This window comes from Nicotiana tabacum, chromosome 21, assembly GCF_000715075.1.
Source record: "Nicotiana tabacum cultivar K326 chromosome 21, ASM71507v2, whole genome shotgun sequence".
Lineage (NCBI taxonomy): Eukaryota > Viridiplantae > Streptophyta > Magnoliopsida > Solanales > Solanaceae > Nicotiana > Nicotiana tabacum.
Window position 1 is genome coordinate 8289272 of NC_134100.1, and position 19587 is coordinate 8308858.

At 38.1% G+C, this 19587-nt stretch overlaps 1 protein-coding gene across 1 annotated transcript; it reads left to right on the top strand.

Moving 5' to 3' along the window:
• The first annotated feature begins 17219 nt into the window (after positions 1-17219).
• On the top strand, positions 17220-19161 carry LOC107809189 (S-type anion channel SLAH1-like). The gene is made up of 2 exons (XM_016633779.2): positions 17220-18142; positions 18622-19161. The coding sequence occupies exons 1-2, from the start codon at positions 17300-17302 to the stop codon at positions 18883-18885; spliced, it is 1107 nt and encodes a 368-aa protein (XP_016489265.1). The 5' UTR covers positions 17220-17299; the 3' UTR covers positions 18886-19161.
• Positions 19162-19587: the final 426 nt, after the last annotated feature.

Below are 19587 nucleotides of genomic sequence, written 5' to 3' on the forward strand. Positions count from 1 at the left end.
GATAGGATTATGTCAGAGGCACATTATTCGTGCTACTCCATTCACCCTGGGTCGACAAAGATGTATCATGACATTAAGGATGTGTATTAGTGGAACGATATGAAGAAGAACATTGTTGAGTATGTCGCCCAATGCCCTAGTTGCCAGCAGGTGAAGGTAGAGCACCAGAAGCCCGCAGGGCTAATGTAGACAATAAAGATCCCGACATGGAAATGGGAGGCGATAAACATGGACTTTATTATGGGTTTACCTCATTCCCATCGTAAGTTCAATTACATATGGATGATAGTCAATAGGCTCACGAAATCAGCTCATTTTCTACAGGTCATATCTACATATAAAGCAGAAGATTATGCAAAATTATATATTAAGGAGATAGTGCGACTACACGGGTACCAGTATCTATTATATCTGACCGTGGGACCCAGTTTACAACACATTTTTGGAGGTCATTTCATAAAGGTCTAGGGACCCAAGTGAATCTCAACATAGCTTTTCATCCACAAACTGATGGACAGGCCGAGCGCACGATTCAGATGCTCGAGAATTTGTTACGAGTATGTGTGTTGGATTTTAAAAGAAGTTGGGATGAACATCTACCTCTTATCGAGTTTGCATATAATAACAGTTACCACTCTAGTATCCAGATGGCTCCGTACGAGGCTTTGTATGGGCGTAAGTGCAGATCTCCTATAGGGTGGTTTGATGTTGGAGAATCTGGGTTACATGGGCCAGACCTGGTTCAGCAGGCCATAGAGAAAGTAAAGCTTATCCGGGAGCGACTGTTGACAGCTCAGAGTCGTCAGAAGTCATATTCTGACGTGCGGCGACGAGACTTAGAGTTCAGGATTAATGACTGGGTATTCTTAAAGGTGTCACCTATGAAGGGTGTGATGAGGTTTGGAAAGAAAGGCAAACTTAGCCCACGGTATATCGGGCCTTATAAGGTTATTCGGAGAGTGGGCCAAGTATCTTATGAGTTAGAATTGCCCTCGGAATTGGAGTCTGTTCATCCAATTTTTCACGTATCTATGTTACGAAAGTGCATTGGCGATCCTGCCCGAATAGTGCCCACAGATGATATACAGATTATAGAGGACTTGTCATACGAGGAAATTTTGGTTGTCATCCTAGACCGACAAATCCGCAAGCTACGCAATAAGGAGGTAGCCTCCGTGAAGGCTGAATGGAGAAGCAAGAATGTGGAAGAGATGACGTGGGAAGCGGAGGAAGAAATGAAGTCTAAATACCCCCACCTATTTCAAACTAGAAATATGGCTTGAGATGGGATACCTCAGCACAGCCCTATTTAGGCTAGTAAGTTGTCCGGTAAGCTCTTATTTTTGACATTCCGAATTTATAATAGATAGTTGTGTGAGGCCAAGTGTGGCATATATAGTATGTTTTGTGGCTGCGTACAGAGTGAGTTTAGTCTAGTGTACGGAAGAGACTCTGGCAAAAGGTTTCCCAAAGTATCTAAGAGTAGACATTCGAGGACAAATGTTTCTAAGGGGGGAAGGATGTTACATCTCGCATTTTTCGTACATTAAAGTTTCGTCTTCAGTAAATTGACATAAACTCGGGATGAGATTACCTTGATATTAGCATAGTTATGCTATTTATTCCAAGCAATAAGTAAGTGCCATGAAGGAAAGGATACACGAATTAATGAAAATGAGTTTCGTTGAAGGTTGTCAAATTGGGATAAACTACGAGTCAGCAATAATACCCGATACTTATAGACTAGTACCATGCAAGGTACCATATGACCACGATAGTATGATATATAAAGTATATTAAAAATAAGTAAAATTTTAAGTAATTTGAGATAATTCTTAAGTATGCGAGTAATTGGTTAATTACCGGATAGTGGTATATTACCTAATTAATAATTAAACTATGAGATGAGACAACCCAAAACGTGGCAACTAGTTAAAGAAATGACTAAGAGTCATTCTTGATTAGGTGGCTAATTCTTACAACAACACTTATTCTTACTAGGTGGCATAACATGTTAGTTACACCTTTACTTAATATCCAATATTTTCCATATCAAGACACTACAATTAAGAAGTGGGGGATGTTAGCTATCCTCAAAAAATTTCAACAAGTTTTATTCAAAAATTACTTCAGTCAGATCCTAAACATTACATTAAGCAATATGAATTCTTGCAACCAAAAGGGATCCAACGAGAATTATTAGCAACATAAAATTTTACGGTTCCAAAGAAGCACGGTGCAACCTTTTCCAAAAAATATCATACGGATTTTTTCCTTCTCCATGTATGTTAGGGATAAGTTCTTCCTTCATTTTGCATGATCTCATAATTACACGAGTTTGACAACGTGACACAAAGAAAAAAATTCATATCCCGAAATTTACGTATATTTTGCTAGTCTCGCAAGTTACGTCTATTTTTCTAGTTTTGTAAGTTAATACCATGTATTTTTGGAGATGACCCTCTACAAGCATGAACCTCTATTGGAAAAAAAGCATGAAGGCAGCTTTCTAATTGATGCCATTTTGTTGTTCTTAAACACTAGAAGAACACTTACCTTATTGCCCCTAATTTTGTTACGCCTACTAATTTTTTTATCATTGTTATGGTACCAGCCATCCTTCTTTTAACCAAACGACGAGTATTTTATAAATTGAGTATTTCCTTCTTCCAGTCAAGAGAGCAAAGAGTTTATATATACAGTATTTTCATTTCCATCGATCTATAATCGATAGGCAGACCCCTATTGGGCAATCTCCGATCAGATGGTAAGTTATATACCGATCCTACTATGGTCGAGCTCCTATGAGCGAGCATAGTTGGTCGAGATACAGAGACTAGTATGTCGAGCGCCTATGAGCGAGCCTACTACGGCAGAGCATATATATATATATCGAGCCTTATAGGGTCGGACAACTATTTTACTCACTATATTGAGAGAGTTGAGTCAGTATCAGCAGATGAGCATATCTTCAAATTTTCTTTGACTCCCAGTTGTTTTCAGTTATTATATTATCAGTTCAGTTTCAGCTTTCAATATACTGCCTTACATACTCAGTACATTATTTCGTACTGAAGTCCCTTTCTGGGGGCATTGTATTTCATGCGTGCAGGTTCAGACAGACAGACGGGTAGCCTCAGTAGGTGTTGCCTGAGTTCAGCTTTATCAGTAAGCTCCCCATCTTTTGGAGTTTCCGAGTCTAGCAGTTTTTTGTACATCTTGTGCATATATGTAGATAGGTTATGGGTAGGTCGGGGCCCTATTCCGATCATAGTACTTCTATCAGTAGAGGCTTGTAGACATATCCTGTTAGTTAGTGCAGTATGTTGGGCTTGTAGGCCCTGTACATATATTTTGTTGGCTTGTCAGTTATAGTAGTTATGACGGCCTTGTCGGCCCAGCTTTATGTTGACATTTAGTCAGCATTAGTCTCTATTCAGTTTTATATTTCGCTTTACAAATTGTCTTGCAATGTGGCCCTTGGCCAAAGTATGACATTATATGTCCAGAATTCCGGAGTCGCAAGTTGGTATGCAAGGATAGATGAGGCATCGAGTGTCGGTCTTACCCCAGTCTCAAGGCGTGACAGATACACCAGATGCTTACACATCTCTACCAAGACTAGTGACAGCCACTAGGTCCACACTTTCTTTCTTAACCTACTAACTCGAAACCTCTGTATCTTCTTCCATTCCACCAGCTTCTACTACTATTTTTTCTATTGTAGCAGAGGGAGAATTCGAAGCGACAAACTTCTTAGGAGTTTGGTTTTTTCGGCTTTGATGGGAACTAGAACTCGATGGAGTAGAGGAGGAAATAATGGGTGGTGGTTGGTTGGAGATAGGGGTTTCAGTAGGTGAAGGTTGGGGCTCCAATCCTGATGGGTGTGCTTCATGAGACAAAGACACAGTAGGGATTTCAGTAGTGGACTTTGGAGACTCTGATTGCTGTGAAGACATGGTTAATTTTTGAGTATGAAGACACAAAAGAGAGGGTTTTCAGAGAGAAAGAGAGTTTGATGGATTTGATATGGACAGTTATGAGAGAGACTTGTCTTTTGGGGTTATTTAGAGGGAAAGGAGGGACCAGTTACAAACGGACGTGAAGGAATGGTTAGTTGGGTTGGTTTGTAATGGGTGTGACGTTTGGGTTTAAGAAATATGGTAAAAGGGCATACACACTTAATGACATGCCACACTAGCAGTTCAAAATATGTATGAGTGTAAGAGGAACTACTAACCTGAGTCATGGGAACCAGGTTCCCTAACTAATTTTGCAAATATGAGCGTCATTAGCTGCTTTTTTGTCCTGTAATTGTCATGCATCTTTACCTGTAATGGTATAGAATTGAGTTAGAAGTTTCCAGAAAATACTTTTTAGCAATTCATCTTACCATCATTTCATAGCTAGTCATTGGGGACCAGGTTCTCAGTTCAATTTGATCAATCCCAGCTCTAGTTGTTTCTTTTAAAAATGCTCTCTGCTCAGTGATTTGGTGAATATATCAGTTACCTGGTCCTCTATTTTGCAGAACTTCGTATAGATGAGATCCTTTTCAACGTTATCCCTTAGTAAATGGTGTCGCACATCAATGTGTTATATCCTCTTATGCTGAACTGGGTTCTTTGCTATATTGAGGGCACTTTTTTTGTCACAAAGCAGTGACACACAGTTAGAGAATACCCAAAAATCTTTTATCTTACCTCCGGATATTTCATCTCCATATGTCATGTTGAGAGAGCTAGAAACATACTAAGAGAAAAATCAAATAGTTATAAAAAAAAATATTTGCAGAAAAAAAGAACTTGTAAAGATAAAAGTAAAAGTCTAATCTAGAAAAAAAAGTCTAATCTAGAAAAATAGCTAATTTCTAAGTCAGGCAACGGCGCCAAAAATTTGTTGCGGCCAAACACATACGCAAGTATACGCGGTCGTCAAGTAATAAAGTGACTAAAAGTCGGATGTTGAACCCACAAGGACTTGTGATTAACTATTAACTAACTTAGACTTTCTTAACTATATAAACAAAGATTAGCCTAGAAGTATTTGATTCTAACTTATTAAAATAAAGAAAAACTAATAATGAACTTTGAACAGAGGAAGAGCCGATTTTTATGTTATCAATGTGTGTCACGACCCGGATTTTCTACCCTCGGGGGTCGTGATGGCGCCTACTCGTGGAAGCTAGGCAAGTCGTGTGTTGTAGAATTACTAACTCATTTATTAGCCCTTTTTAACCATTTAAACTAATATGTGATCAATAGTGAAATATTAACGATAAATAAATACAAGCGGAAGACTTAACCTGATAAATTAACCATAAATAGTACGACAATGACAACATACATCTCTACCTGGAATTCGGTGTCACAATATCACGGACTGTCTATGAATACTACGTACAAATGTCTGAAAGAAAAGTACTATTTGTCTTGAAAGTAGATGAAAACAGAATACACATAAAGATAGAAGAGAACGTCGGGCCTGCGAACGCCTACAGGATTACCTCGGGATCTCTAGCTGGACTGAAGGCAGCCACCCAATGCTACGGTCCAAAAGTTGTCGCTCCGGGATCTGCATATAGTGCAGAGTGTAGTATCAGCACAACCGACTCCATGTGCTGGTAAGTGCCTGGCTTAACCCCGGTGAAGTAGTGATGAGTCTAGGACTAGACTACCAAATAAATCTGTGCAGTTATATAATATGCGGTGGAAAATAAAGCAGGAATAAACAATTAAGATGGGAAGGGGTACATGCTGCGGGGGGATATCAATACCAACAGTAAATTAAGAGAAACGCATAAGGACAGTTTAGAATTTACAGCAAAACAATAAAGAACTTGTAGCCAATCTATAAACAATCTGTATTATCTATTGTTGCAGCATGCAACCCGATCCAAAACTATAATAACACTGTTGCGGCGTGCAATCCGATCCATATCATCTATCACCATTGCGGCATGCAACCCAATCCAATTATCATATTGTTGCGCCGTGCAACCCGATCCAATTATATCTTTGTTGCAGCGTGCAACCCGATCCAATTATATCATTATTGCGGCGTGCAACCCGATCCAATTATATCATTGTTGCGGAATGCAACCCGAGCCAATTATATCATTGTTGCGGCGTGCAACCCGATCCACATATACAGTACAATACCAAATCACAAATAGAGTCCCGGCAATGGAATCGACCGTATAAGGAAATATATCCCGGCAAGCGAAAATCAGTTATACCCAAACTCGTTCCAACATCTAACTACCTCAACTAACACCAATACTCAATCATAAGTAATTTCCACTGGAATAATCATAATTCTTGCTCAACACAGAGAATCATCAACTTAGGCATTCGTATTATTCATTAAGAACATAACAATTTCAATTTAAGACTCACGGTCATGCTCGACACCAACGTATAGATACTCGTCATCATGCCTATACGTCGCACTCAACAAGTAACACGTAGCAAATAGGACACAACTCCTAATCCCTCAAGTTAAGGTTAGACCAAACACTTACCTCGAACTTCCACGGCCAATTCAAGCCTCAAACACCGTTTTCCTTTTGAATTTGGTTCCAAATCAATTGTATCTAGACATAATCGACTTAATAACATTAATAAACGCTAAACAATCAAATTCCAATGCTCAATTATAGATTTCCTATCATTCTTCCCAAAAAGTCAAAAATTGACCTCGGATCCGCTTGGTCAAAGCACGAGGTTCGGACCAAAACCTGATCACCCATTCACCCACGAGTCAGAATATACAATTAGTTCAAAAATTCGACCCTAAAATGAGGTCAAAATCCCAATTATGCAAAAAGCCCTAACTCTACCCAAATCCCTAATTTTCTACCCTTAAGAACATGATTTAAGCCTAGAAATCAAATGGGTGTTAATGAAAATTGAAGAAAATGAGTCTAATATTACATATCTATGGATTTGTGGTGAAGTTCTCTTTCAAAAATTGCCCAATTTAGAGTTTGGAAGAAGAAGTTATGAAATTTTTGTTAAGTCCCGTTTTTTTGCTTCTGTTTTAAAATCACTGGACAGGCCTTCATCGTGTTCACGACAGGCCTGTCGCGTTCACGATAGGCTTGTCGCGTTCGCGATGAGCCAAGCCTAGGTGACCTTCACGTTCGCGATCTCAGGCTCTCGTTCGCGAAGCTTTGAATCCTTGAGCCTTCGCGTTCACGGGCCAGTGGCCGCGTTCGCATAGAACAAAAATGTGAACCCCTCCCCCCCAGGCCATTAGCCTACGCGTTCGCGAGTGCTTGGACGCGTTCGCGAAGGGTACTCCCCCCACAACCTCGCCTTCGTGTCCCAAGCTCCGCGTTCGCGAAGAGTAAACTGGCACCTGAGGAAATTGCCTTACGCGTTTGCGAATGGGACCACGCGAACGCGAAGCACAAAACCTCTATGCACTGAGAGCAGCAAAAACCTGCAACTTTTTCCAAGTCCAAAACTTTTCGAAACTCATTCGAGCCCTCGGGGCTCCAAACCAAACATGTGTACTAACTCAAAAACATCATGTGAACTTATCCGTGCGATCAAATCGCCAAAATAACCTCTTAAACAACGAATTTAGCATAGAAATATAAGAAAAATCTCAAAACTTTCAAAGTATGAATTTTCACAACTACGTGTCTGAATCACCTCAAACGACTTCCGTTTCTTACTAAATTTCACAGACTCATCTTATTTCACATATAAGAACTGTACCGGGCTCCGAAACCAGAATACGGGCCCGATACCATCAGATTCTAAATGCATTTCATTTCCAAAACTTATAAAAATTTCCAGAAAACAATTTTTTTAAAAATTCATTTCTCGGGCTTGGGACCTCGGAATTCGATTCCGGGCATACGCCCGAGTCCCATATTTTTTCACGGACCCTTCGGGACCATCAAATCACGGGTCCGAGTCCGAGTTTGTTTACCCAAAATGTTGACCGAAGTCAACCTAAATTCATTTTAAAGTCAAAATTCATTATTTTTCACAGGTTTTCACAAAATGGCTTTTCGGCTACGCGCCCAGACTGCGCACGCAAATTGAGGTGAGACAGAAAGAGGTTTTTAAGGCCTCGGAACGCAGTAATTACTTTTAAAACAAATGATGACCTTTTGGGTCATCACAATGTGATGAAAACAATATAGGGTTATGCGCTATCTAACAATCATATTGTATTCTTCAATTGAATTGACTAATTAATTTATCTAATTTATTGGTTGTCATGGTTAATATTGCTCATAAGAATCTGTCGAGTTCTTACTCGCCTATTCAAGCTAACCTAAAGCCTATATGTGTATTTAGAACTAACAAGAACGCATTTATAATTCCTTTAAATCAACCAAGCAAGGCAATTAGGTACATGTCTATCCTAACTGCGAATCCATTTCTCGATGCCCAGGTTCAAGAACTTGCTCTACTTAATCTTATAAGCAATTTAGAATTTCCACTTTCAAGTTCAACTCTAGATTCGTAGATAGTATTCAATTGGTGATCAAGCAATCAAATAATTAAGCACAAGACTGAATAAATAAACCAATACGATAAATCAAGAAAGCAAAACCAATATCCGAATAACAATAGTCATAAAAGAACCACAACACTAGAACGTGAAGTTTAGCTCCACATAGACATGGTAGCCAAACAACAAATTATACAAAGAAACATAAAAATTACTAAGTTTGGTGGAAGAAAAGATGAAACCCGGCCTCCATAGCGGCTTTGTGCTTGTGTTTTCCTCTCAAAAATGTCCTCCCGAGTGTTTCGTACTTTTGTTCTCTAAAAATCATGTCCTCCCTTTCAAAATAGGTTTAGGTTGGCTTTTATAAGAGTTGGAGGCGTCTTAGGGTCGAAACAACCGAGTCCTAGTCGAAATAGGACATATTCACGTCTCGAGCGTCCAGGGCAGCGTGGGGCGCTGGCCCTGGCGCTCAAAATTTTTAGCTTCTGTAAATTGCACCATAGCTAGCGCCCCACGTTGGCTGTGGCCTTCAAATTTTACTTTTTGCCTTTTTGTCCCGATTTCACTCCAAATCGAGCCATTTCATCCCAAATTGCATCCAAATGATTCCTACATATAAAAATACCACAATTTAGCACAAATTATTATATTAAACATCTCAAATCGTCAAGACATGAGCAAAATGTGAGGCTATTTATATCAAAATATGCATGCATTAAGCCGATTATCATCAACAACGTTATATTATATTATATATATGGATGGTCTGGCACGCATCTATGTAGATCCCTAAGTGTACCTATATATAATCTCATAGAATCTAATATATATTGGTTTAGTTAACAACATAACGTAGTGGGAGCAACTAATCATTATACGTGATAACATTTACTTAAGATTTAAGGTTCAGTAGTTGTTGTTACAGTGTTACCACTGGCTATACAAAGGAGTGAATTCGCAATATAAGACAAATTATTCTATTTTGTAGTTTCTCATTCGGTATTCGGTACCTGCATTGGAACCCGATTATATTCGGATTCGTGCCGCATAAGGTCCTATTTGGGGGTAATCGCTCCCTACCAAAAAAAAATTCATATCCAGAACTCAAATCCGAGATCTCTAGTTAAAGGAAGTGCAGCCTCATCCGCTACACTACATCCTTTGGTGATATAAGACAAACTATTCAATTTTCAATTAAATGTGTTAAAATAGAACAAACCGAATAGAGAAGATTCATATAATCAGTCGGTACTAGTTTAATTTAATGTATTTAAAACCGAATTAATTGATTGATATATTTCTAAAAACAAAATCTTTTGAATTACAATACAACATGCTCCTCGACATATGTTAAAGAAACCGCTTTACAAGACGGATCTATAGTGTTAGCCATGAGTTCACGTAAATTCAGTAATTTTTGCTTAAATCTAATATATTTGATCGTAAACATAATTATAATTATATATTAACTTAAAATCACAATAAAAATTAAGTTAAAACCTATAAACTTCAAATCCTTAATGTTGAATTCACCCCTAGCTCTAATCCTTCCTTAAAATGGTACAAATTTATATTAGTACATTCAATTGGAGAACTGTTATGATTATTAATTTTTTCCATTATATAAGACATTCTTAATAACCTTTTTAGTGCGAAGTCAAAGAATTATGCTTTGGTTGGATTCATGCATGTATAGCTAATAAATATGTTTTAGATCTGCTATGACGTAGTGTCATATATTATCAATTTAAAAGTATTTCTATTACCTAATATCAAGTTGTGTTTTATATTGTTAAAAGGATCGTTGTGACTGAGAAGCACAACCAATTTGGCCTAATTATAGAAGACCACAGAAGATGGGTTTAATTAAGCTGAGGCATTGTATTAAAGTATGTAATTACTAATTAGAACATCATGTCACCACTCATAATAATCAGTTTATATTACATTTTAATTCTTCTGTTAATAAGGAAAGAAAAGAAAAAGAAGCACAAAATTTTTGACATGGATAATTATATAAAAGCGTTGGGAATAAACATATGACAAAGCTCCGATTTAAAACGTAAAGCAACTGTCACCACCCAAAATCGACCGTCGTGATGGCGCATATCGTGGAACTAGGCCAGCCTCTACTTAACAATTCATCACAAGAATAACTTTGAAAATAAAAATGGAAGCAGTTAACATTAAAGAAAAGCCTTTTTAAACACAAAAAATAATCCAAAATACTATACAATTCATCTCAAAACCGGGGTGTCATTGAGTACATGAGTGTCTAAACTAGAATACAGTCCACTACAGAGTCTAGAGAATAAAAAACTGAATACATATAGAGATAAAGAAGGAGAGTCAAGGACTGCAAACGCCGTGCAGCTACCTCGATAGTCTCTAAACTCTGATGCCTCAATCAGCAGCAGCATCCGTGACCAGAAACGGCGGGATCTGCACACGAGGTGTAGGGAGTAACGTGAGTACATCCAACTCAGTAAGTAACAAGTCCAAACTTTGGACTGAAAGATAGTGACGAACTCAACCGGTATAGATAAAATAGAAATAATTGTGCAGAAACGTAGGCATGTTTTCAATAAGTAGGCAGCTCAAAACAGTAAAGTAAAGCACATCCGAACATATAAGGAATATAACTCTGTTATCTCAACATGCCAATGCACATGTTGTATGTGATGCACCATGCCGACTGCCTCATGTGCACACACTCTCAAATACTCAACCACTCAGTACTATATATGGTCCATGCGGCCCAGGAAGATCCATACCGGAATATATACATCACTGACCATCAATCACCCAGTACTGAGGAAAGCCAATCCAACCCTATGGAGAAGATCCATCTCCATGTATCAAGTACTCCGGACAAGATCCATGTCGAGGGAAAATCCATCCTTTAACAACATCAACTGCGCTCAATGGGGGTGTGTACAGACTCCAAGGGGCTCCTACAGCCCAAGCGCTATCACAAAGCAGTATAATCGCTACGGCGCGCAACTCAATCCCATAACTGTCACTCATAATTAGGCTCTCAGCCTTACTCAGTCATTAATTTCTCTAGTCTCACTCACGGGCTCACAAAGGTCATGAAAACTAGCCAGAGACAATGATATAATGCATCAATAAATAACAACTAAGACTGAGATATGATATGAAATGCATGTACATGACTGAGTACGAAATATCAATGAAATCAGTTAGATGACAATAAGAAACGACCACTATGGGTCCCAACAGTACCAGCATAAAGCCTAAACATGATTTCTAACACGATTGACAGCTCAATTACTTTATCACGTGATGAAAATACGGATATCAACAAGATAGAGTCACTATAAAATACTATGGAATCAACCGGTCACAATTTTCATGGTACACACCCGCACGCCCGCCACTTGGAATGTGCGTCACCTCAATAGCAATCACATAACATATAATTCGAGGTTTCGAACCCTCAGAACCTAGTTTAAAAGTGTTACTTACCTCAAACCGAGCAAATCTCTACTCTGAAATGCTTTTGCCTCTCAAATCGATCTCCAAACGTCCTGAATCTAGCCACAAGTAATACAATATAATAAATATAGGCTAAATGGATCAATTCCACAAGAAAAGTACTAAATCAAAGCCAAAAATCCAAAATCGGCTCAAACCCGGCCCCCTCGGGACCACATCTCGAAATCTGACAAAATTCATAAAACCCGAAAGCTCATTCACTCACGAGTCTAACCATACCAAATTTACTCCAATCCGATAATAAAATCTCATTCAAAACCTCAAAAATCTAACTTGAGAACTGTAACGACCTGGCCGGTCGTTTTATGAATTTTAGCCCCGTTTCCCCTATTTCTGCTACTTTATGTCTTGTTCAGCTGTATTATGTGGTATCGGGTTGGTTGGTTCGGGTTTGGAGTGGTTTTGGAGAGGTATGAGACCCTTAGTCTCTTTTTGGGAAGCTTTAGTTGGAAAAGTCAACTGGAAGTTGACTTTGAGTAAATGATCTCGGAGCTTGGTTTTTATGGTTCGGGTAGCTTCATGAGGTAATTTGGAACTTATGAGCATGATCAGAGTATATTTTGGAGGTTCGTGGTATATTTAGGCTTGAATTAACGAAATTGGAGTTTTGGCGTTTTTCGGTTGGTAGTGAAAATTTTGATGTTGGCGTCGGAATAGAATTCCGTAAATGGGAGTAGGTCGGTTGTGTCAATTGCGACGTGTGTGCAAAATTTCAGGTCATTCGGATGAGATTTGATATGTTTTTGGACCAATTGTGGAATTTGAGAGTTTTTAAGTTCTTAGGCTTGAATCCGAGGTTGATTTGGTGTTTCGATGTTGATTTGAGTATTCCGAAGGTTGGAATAAGTTTGATTAGTGGTATATGACTTGTTGGTATCTTTGGTGGAGGCCCCGAGAGCCTCGGGATGAATTTGGATAGCTAACGGGAGGATTTGGAATTTGGTTGAGCAGCTGAACTGTGTTGCATCTGTCATTTCCGCACCTGCGTATTGGGGACTGTAGGTGCGAGCCTCGCAGAAGCGATATTGGGCTGCATATGCGGAAAGTTGAGGAGCCGAAGAGAACAGCAAGTGCGCATAAGGACCGCACCTGCGAGACCGAAGAAGCGGAAAGTTGACCGCAGAACCGGAAACTCCAAGGCTAAGTGAAAACCGTATCTATGATGGTTTTTCCGCAGGTGCAGCGTTGCAGAAGCAACTCTGAGATCGCAGATGCGGAAAACACTGGACAGAAGGTATAAAGAGGTCTTCTTTGCAAATTTTGCTAAGTTTCTCTATTTTCAGACGGGCTTGGAGCTTTTTAAGAGGATTTAAAGAGGGATTCAAGGGATAACGCTTGGAGGTAAGATTTGTGAACTCAATACTCAATTCTATGGTGATTTCTAACTAACTAGACATGAAATTTGTGGGATTTAAGGGTTAAAATTGAGGGATTAGGGCTTGAAATTGGAGATTTGAGGGACCATTTGAGGTCCGATTTTGATGTTCTTGGAATGTATAGACTCGTGGGAGGATGAGGATTCTTGTGATATAATTTTTATCGAATTTTGAGGCATGGGACCGGGGTCGAGTTTGACCAATTTCGGGAGTTTTGAGTTAATTTGATAATTTTCGAATGGATTTTTTTCCTTTAGCGTATGTTGATGATATATACTAATTTTGGTTAGATTCGGGGCATTTGGAGGCCGAATCAAGAGGCAAGGGCGTCGCGGGCTAGAGTTTGGCTTGGCTTAAGGTAAGTAACGCTTCCAAACTTGGTTCTGAGGGTTCAAAACCCCGAACTATATGTTCCATGATTACTATTGAGGTGACGCAAATGCCAAGTGACGGGCGTGTGGGCGTGCACCGTGAGAATCGCGGCCTAGATCATTCTATGGTACCGCTTAGTGACTTTTTCTTGCTAATACCTGTGTTGTGATTATGTTATTAAGTTAATGAGCTATAAATCATGCTAATTGTCATGTTAAGTCTTTACACCGATACTATTGAGACCCGAAAGGTCATTTCTTGCTATCATATCATTAGCTTCATTGATATTCTGTACTCAGTCCTATTCATGCATTTTATACTATGCCTCAGTCTCGATTCTTGTTATTTGGCACATCATTTAATTGTTTGGACTAGTATCATGACATTGTGAGCCCGTGTGTGTGAGACTGGAGAGTGATGACCGAGTGTGTCCGAGAACTGATAGTGAGTGAGAGTTATGGGATCAGGCTGCACGCCGCAACGGTTATGTTAATGATTTTGATAGCGCTTGGGCTGTAGGATCCCCTCCGGAGTCTGTAACACACCCCCAGTGAGCGCATTTGATGATATTGAGGGATGGATCTTCCCTAGACATGGATTTTGTTCGGAGTATTTATACTAGATCGAAGATGGATCTTCTCCATAGGGTTGGAATGGCCTTCCTCGGTACTGGATGACTGCGGTCAGTGATGTGTATATATTCCGGGATGGATCTTCACTGGGCATGATGGCCATATACAGTACCGAATGGTTGAGCACTTGTGAGAGGAGGTAGACGGAACATTGATTATGCTATCTGTACATTGGTACATAGAGATTTCCTAAGCTTTATACTACGTACTGTTTAGACTGTATTTACTTACTGCTGAGTTTTTACTTGAACTGCAAGCATGTCTACTTTTCTGTACAGTTTAATTGTATTACCTGTTGCGGTTTGGTTTGTCACTACTTGTCAGTCTAAGTTTGGACTTGTTACTTACTAAATTGGTGTACTCACGTTACCCCTTGCACTTTGTGTGCAGATCCAGGTATCTTGGGCCACGATAGCGGTTGTTGATCATTTCAGTCGTGGGCTTTCATTTGGAGATAGCGATGTAGCTGCCTGGCGATCAAAAAGTCCCGCCTTTCTCCTTCCTTATCTTCCTCTTAGTGTATTTGTTGTCTATTCTCATACTATGCTAGTCTTGTTTTATTTCGAACAGTTGTAGTATTTTGCTCATGACTTAGTGACACCCGAGGTCGAGCTTGTATTTTCCGCTTTGTTTTGATTTTTACTTTATATCTTTTATTGGATTGCAGTTGAAAACATGGTTTGCTTAAGTTTTAAATGAAATATGGGTTATTTGGAAATGAGTTGGCTGGCCTAGTTTTACGATAGGCGCCATCACAATCAGGTCGGTTTTGGGGTCATGACAAGAACACTTCCTCTTCTTCTATAATTTTTTACCCCAAATCACAAATTAGATGATAAAGTTAAAGACGTAATCGTGGGATTTAACCAAAACCAAGTAAGAATCACTTACCCCAATCAACTCCACGAAAATCCCTTCAAGAATCGCCCAAATCTGTGGTCTCTAGCTCAAAATATGAAAAATGGGTTCAAACCCTTACTTTTGAAATTAATATTATTTGCGCAGATTTCCTTCTTCCCGAACGCGACCCACGTCTCGCGTTTGCATAGACCAGCATGACGACCTCCCAAACTAACTCTTTGCGAACACGACCAACGTTTCACGAACGCAAAGCTTTACTAGCTCAACTCATGGCGAACACGGCCAATACCTCGCAAACGTGTAGACCAAATACCTGGGGATCCCAGCTACCTCACTTCTCTTCACGAATGCGACACCACTCCCACGTTTGCGATATACACGCAGACCACGCATTCGTGTTCGCGTCCTCTTCTTTGCAAACGCGACAAACAAAATCTTCCTATCCCACATTAACCCTTTGCGAACACGAGGCTCCTCTAGCAAACGCATAAGAGTAAACCAGAAAGAACACATCAGCAGACATCAGCTATCACTCAAAGGCCAAAATTAATCCGTTAACCACCCGAAACTCACCCGAGGCCCCCGGGACCTCAACCAAACATATCATCAAGTCCCAAATCATCATAAGAACTTATTCGAACCTTCAAATCACCTCAAACAATATCAAAAATACGAATTACACACGGATTCATGCCGTAATGAACTTCAAAATTTCAAAATTTTACAAACGATGCCAAAACCTATCAAATCACTTCCGATTGACCTTAAATTTTGTACACAAATCATAAATGACACTATGAACCTGTTCCAACTTACGGAAATCCAATCCGACCTCGATATCAAAAAGTCCACTTCCGGTCAAACTTTTTAAAATTTCAACTTTCGATATTTCGAGACTAATTCTACTACGGACCTCCAAAACATAATCCAGATGCTCTCCTAAGTCCAAAATCACCTAACCAAGCTAACAGAACCATCAAAATCCAAATCCGAGGTCATTTGCATATAAGTCAATATCTGGTCAACTTTTCCAACTTAAGCTTTCAAATAAGAGACTAAGTGTCTCAATTCATTTTGAAATCACTTCGGACCCGAACGACCTAACCCGATAAGTTATAATACAATTGTAGTACAGAAAAGAAACAGAAAATGGGGGAATGGGGCTACAACTCTCGAAACCGATCGGATTACAGCAGCACTTAGATAATTTATCCGTTCTTGTATTATCCGTTTCGCCCCACTCATATCTTATCCGACCAGACCCGCCCATTTGCGATCCCTACCTGTGAGTCTGTGTCCACTAATATAGAGAACAAATTTTTTTTGTAAAACAGCCTAGTCATTCATGCAAGAAATATGATCAAATAATTATTATCTTTAAAATGATACAATGATTTCTCAATGCCTTGTTAGGATTGTTGTAATTGAAAGAAAAAATATTGTTCGCACCTAATATTATCAAACTAATAAACACATGGCATGCATCTATCATATGCACCTTTATCATTTACCATAATTAATTAATGTATGTGTATAGAAGTTAGAAATGGTAAGAAATTACCTTTACAAATATCTTTAAAAATAAATTTTTGATGATTTTAAGACTCTATAAAAGATATGAATAATTCAGAGTTTCAGACCTATTAACATGTCAATGATTTAGCTCTGTAAGAGCAAATAAGGTGATTTTAAAAGAAAAACAGCAAATGCACTTAATGAATAAGATTTCAATCGATTCGTATTCACACCTCCATTAGAAAACAAACATAGCCTTAATCTCTCAAGTGTATTTTATAAGTTCTTTTACAACTATAATAAAATGGTATACACCTAAGTGACCTAACAAAGGAAGTTTACTTTATATAACAACAAATGATCATGACTGATCCCACACTACATCTTACTTTAATTTTACTAATCTTGGATTATATTAGTGTGCACTTTTACTCTTCAAATCACTATATATAGCCCTAAATTAAGTTCTACAAATATATACCATATTCTCCTACATTCAGCACTAAGCCAAGAACTTCATTTGATAATTTAATTTACATATCCATTTCAATGGGTGAAGAAGTTTTTGAATCAACAATCAAAGTCACAATAAGTGATGATACTATGAAATTAGATGTAGCCAAGAAACCATCTTCTGCTTCTCTTTTGACTAAACTTCATGCAGGCTATTTCAGAATTAGCCTATCTTTAGGTGGTCAAGCCTTGTTATGGAAAGTTTTAATTGAACATTTAGATAAATCAAAAACTCTTCACCACTTATTTCATACTCTCCCTTCAACTACTTTCCTTCTACTATGGTGGATTTCCCTTTGTACTCTTATTATCCTCTCTTTTCTTTATATTTTAAGGTGCATTTTTCACTTCTCCTTAGTTAAATCTGAGTTTTTACATCCTGTTGGTGTAAACTATCTCTTTGCTCCTTGGATTTCTTGGCTTTTATTACTCCAATCAGCACCATTTAGTATTCCACATGTTGGTTCTTGCCAAGTTTTTTGGTGGATTTTCGTCATTCCGGTTGGGATTCTTGATGTGAAAATATATGGACAATGGTTTACTACTGAGAAAAGGTTTTTATCAATGGTTGCAAATCCAACTAGCCAACTTTCTGTATTAGGAAATTTGACTGGTGCTTGGATTGCAAGTAAAAAGGAATGGAAAGAGAGTGCAGTTTGTATATTTACATTAGGGTTAACACATTATTTGGTAGTGTTTATTACACTTTATCAAAGATTATCTGGTAGTAATAGCTTACCTGCTATGCTTAGACCTTCTTTCTTTTTGTTTGTGGCTGCACCAAGTATGGCTAGCTTAGCTTGGGCTTCTATTTCTGGGGATTTTGATATGTCATGCAGGATGCTCTTTTTTCTGTCACTATTTCTCTTCACTTCTTTGGTAAGTCTATCATCTTCTTCTTTATTATATTAGCTTCAAAAGATACTATATATGCATTATATTATAATTAGGGACCTATCTAGTAGTCTTGTTCCCGCATTATATATATAGTCTTATACATTGTACTTAATTAAAAACAAAATTGAGACAAAGAATCATAGTATTTTCTCTTTCACAATTTATGTGATACACTTTCCTTATTAGTCTGTTTAAATTACTCTTCTTTCAAAATTTAGTTGATCTTAATATGCTAATGGAATGAGGAAATCCTACATATACAAAGGCATCCATGGGTTACGTATTCGGGCGAACTCTATAACTTCTGAACCCTATATTTGTCTTTTCATTAGATATGTATTTAGAATCCGATAACACAAAAGGAATAAAATCGCGAACCTTTAAACTTCAAATCCTTATTCCGTTATTGCTTACATACAATACATATCTAATGACTTTTCTTTCTTGTGGATGTGATATAGGTTTGTAGGCCAGCAATATTCAAGAAATCAATGAAAAAGTTCAATGTTGCATGGTGGTCTTACTCATTTCCACTCACATTCCTAGCCTTAGCCTCTGTACAATATGCACATCAAGTGAAAAGTCCTGTTTCTGCTGGACTTATGCTTCTTCTCTCAGCCCTTTCAGTTCTTGTTTTTGTTGGTTTGACAGTTTCCACTGCTCTCAATCTTGACATGCTTTTGGCTGATAATGATCGCTATTTAAACTTCACTAAACGTAATTAGTCGTATCAAAAACAGCACCTTCTATCGAAAATGGAGAAAATATGCTAAGGAGATTTTGTTCGGTCAGAAATTAATACAGACACAATGGGCTAGCTTCAACAATTTCAAGAAATAATTATGATATTGCCTAGTGCTAATATTATTGTGATTCCTCAAACTATTGTCATATATTTCCTTTTTAAACTTCTATGTTGATTCAAACTTTGCCTCATAAAGAGAAATAGTTTAAAAGTTTTGTACTGTACATTATTAATGTAATTTGACCTATTATGACAAGTTACTGAATAGCATTTTTTCTAGGTTCTAAGAAATTGCTTATCAAAAAATTACAAGTAATTAATAATCTTATAATAAGTGACTCGATTGTATAACTTTTCTTACACAGACAATAAATAAAACATAAGCGATGAGAAATGAAATACTAAGACATAATTAAGTAAATAAATGTGCGTTTTTTCTATAATAACTTGAGCATTTACATCAGATAGTCACATACTTGAGCATGATATTGCAATACTCAGCGGTCGTGAGTTCAACTCTTATGATCACCAATAATTTAAAACAGAATTTTCACGTGTTTGACTCATGAAATAACATACTTCCATTAGTTAAGTGTCCAATAAGAAAGCAGACGCCATAGCTGAACTGGAAAAAATTGTCAACGAAGTCGGCAATGGTAACCAACAGAGACCTCATACAATT

Excerpts from the sequence above, each read along its gene's own strand:
- LOC107809189 (XM_016633779.2), top strand. The coding sequence starts at position 17,300 with ATGGGTGAAGAAGTTTTTGAATCAACAATCAAAGTCACAATAAGTGAT. Across the intron at positions 18,143-18,621 it reads TATTTCTCTTCACTTCTTTG|GTTTGTAGGCCAGCAATATT; the intron begins GTAAGTCTATCA and ends GATGTGATATAG.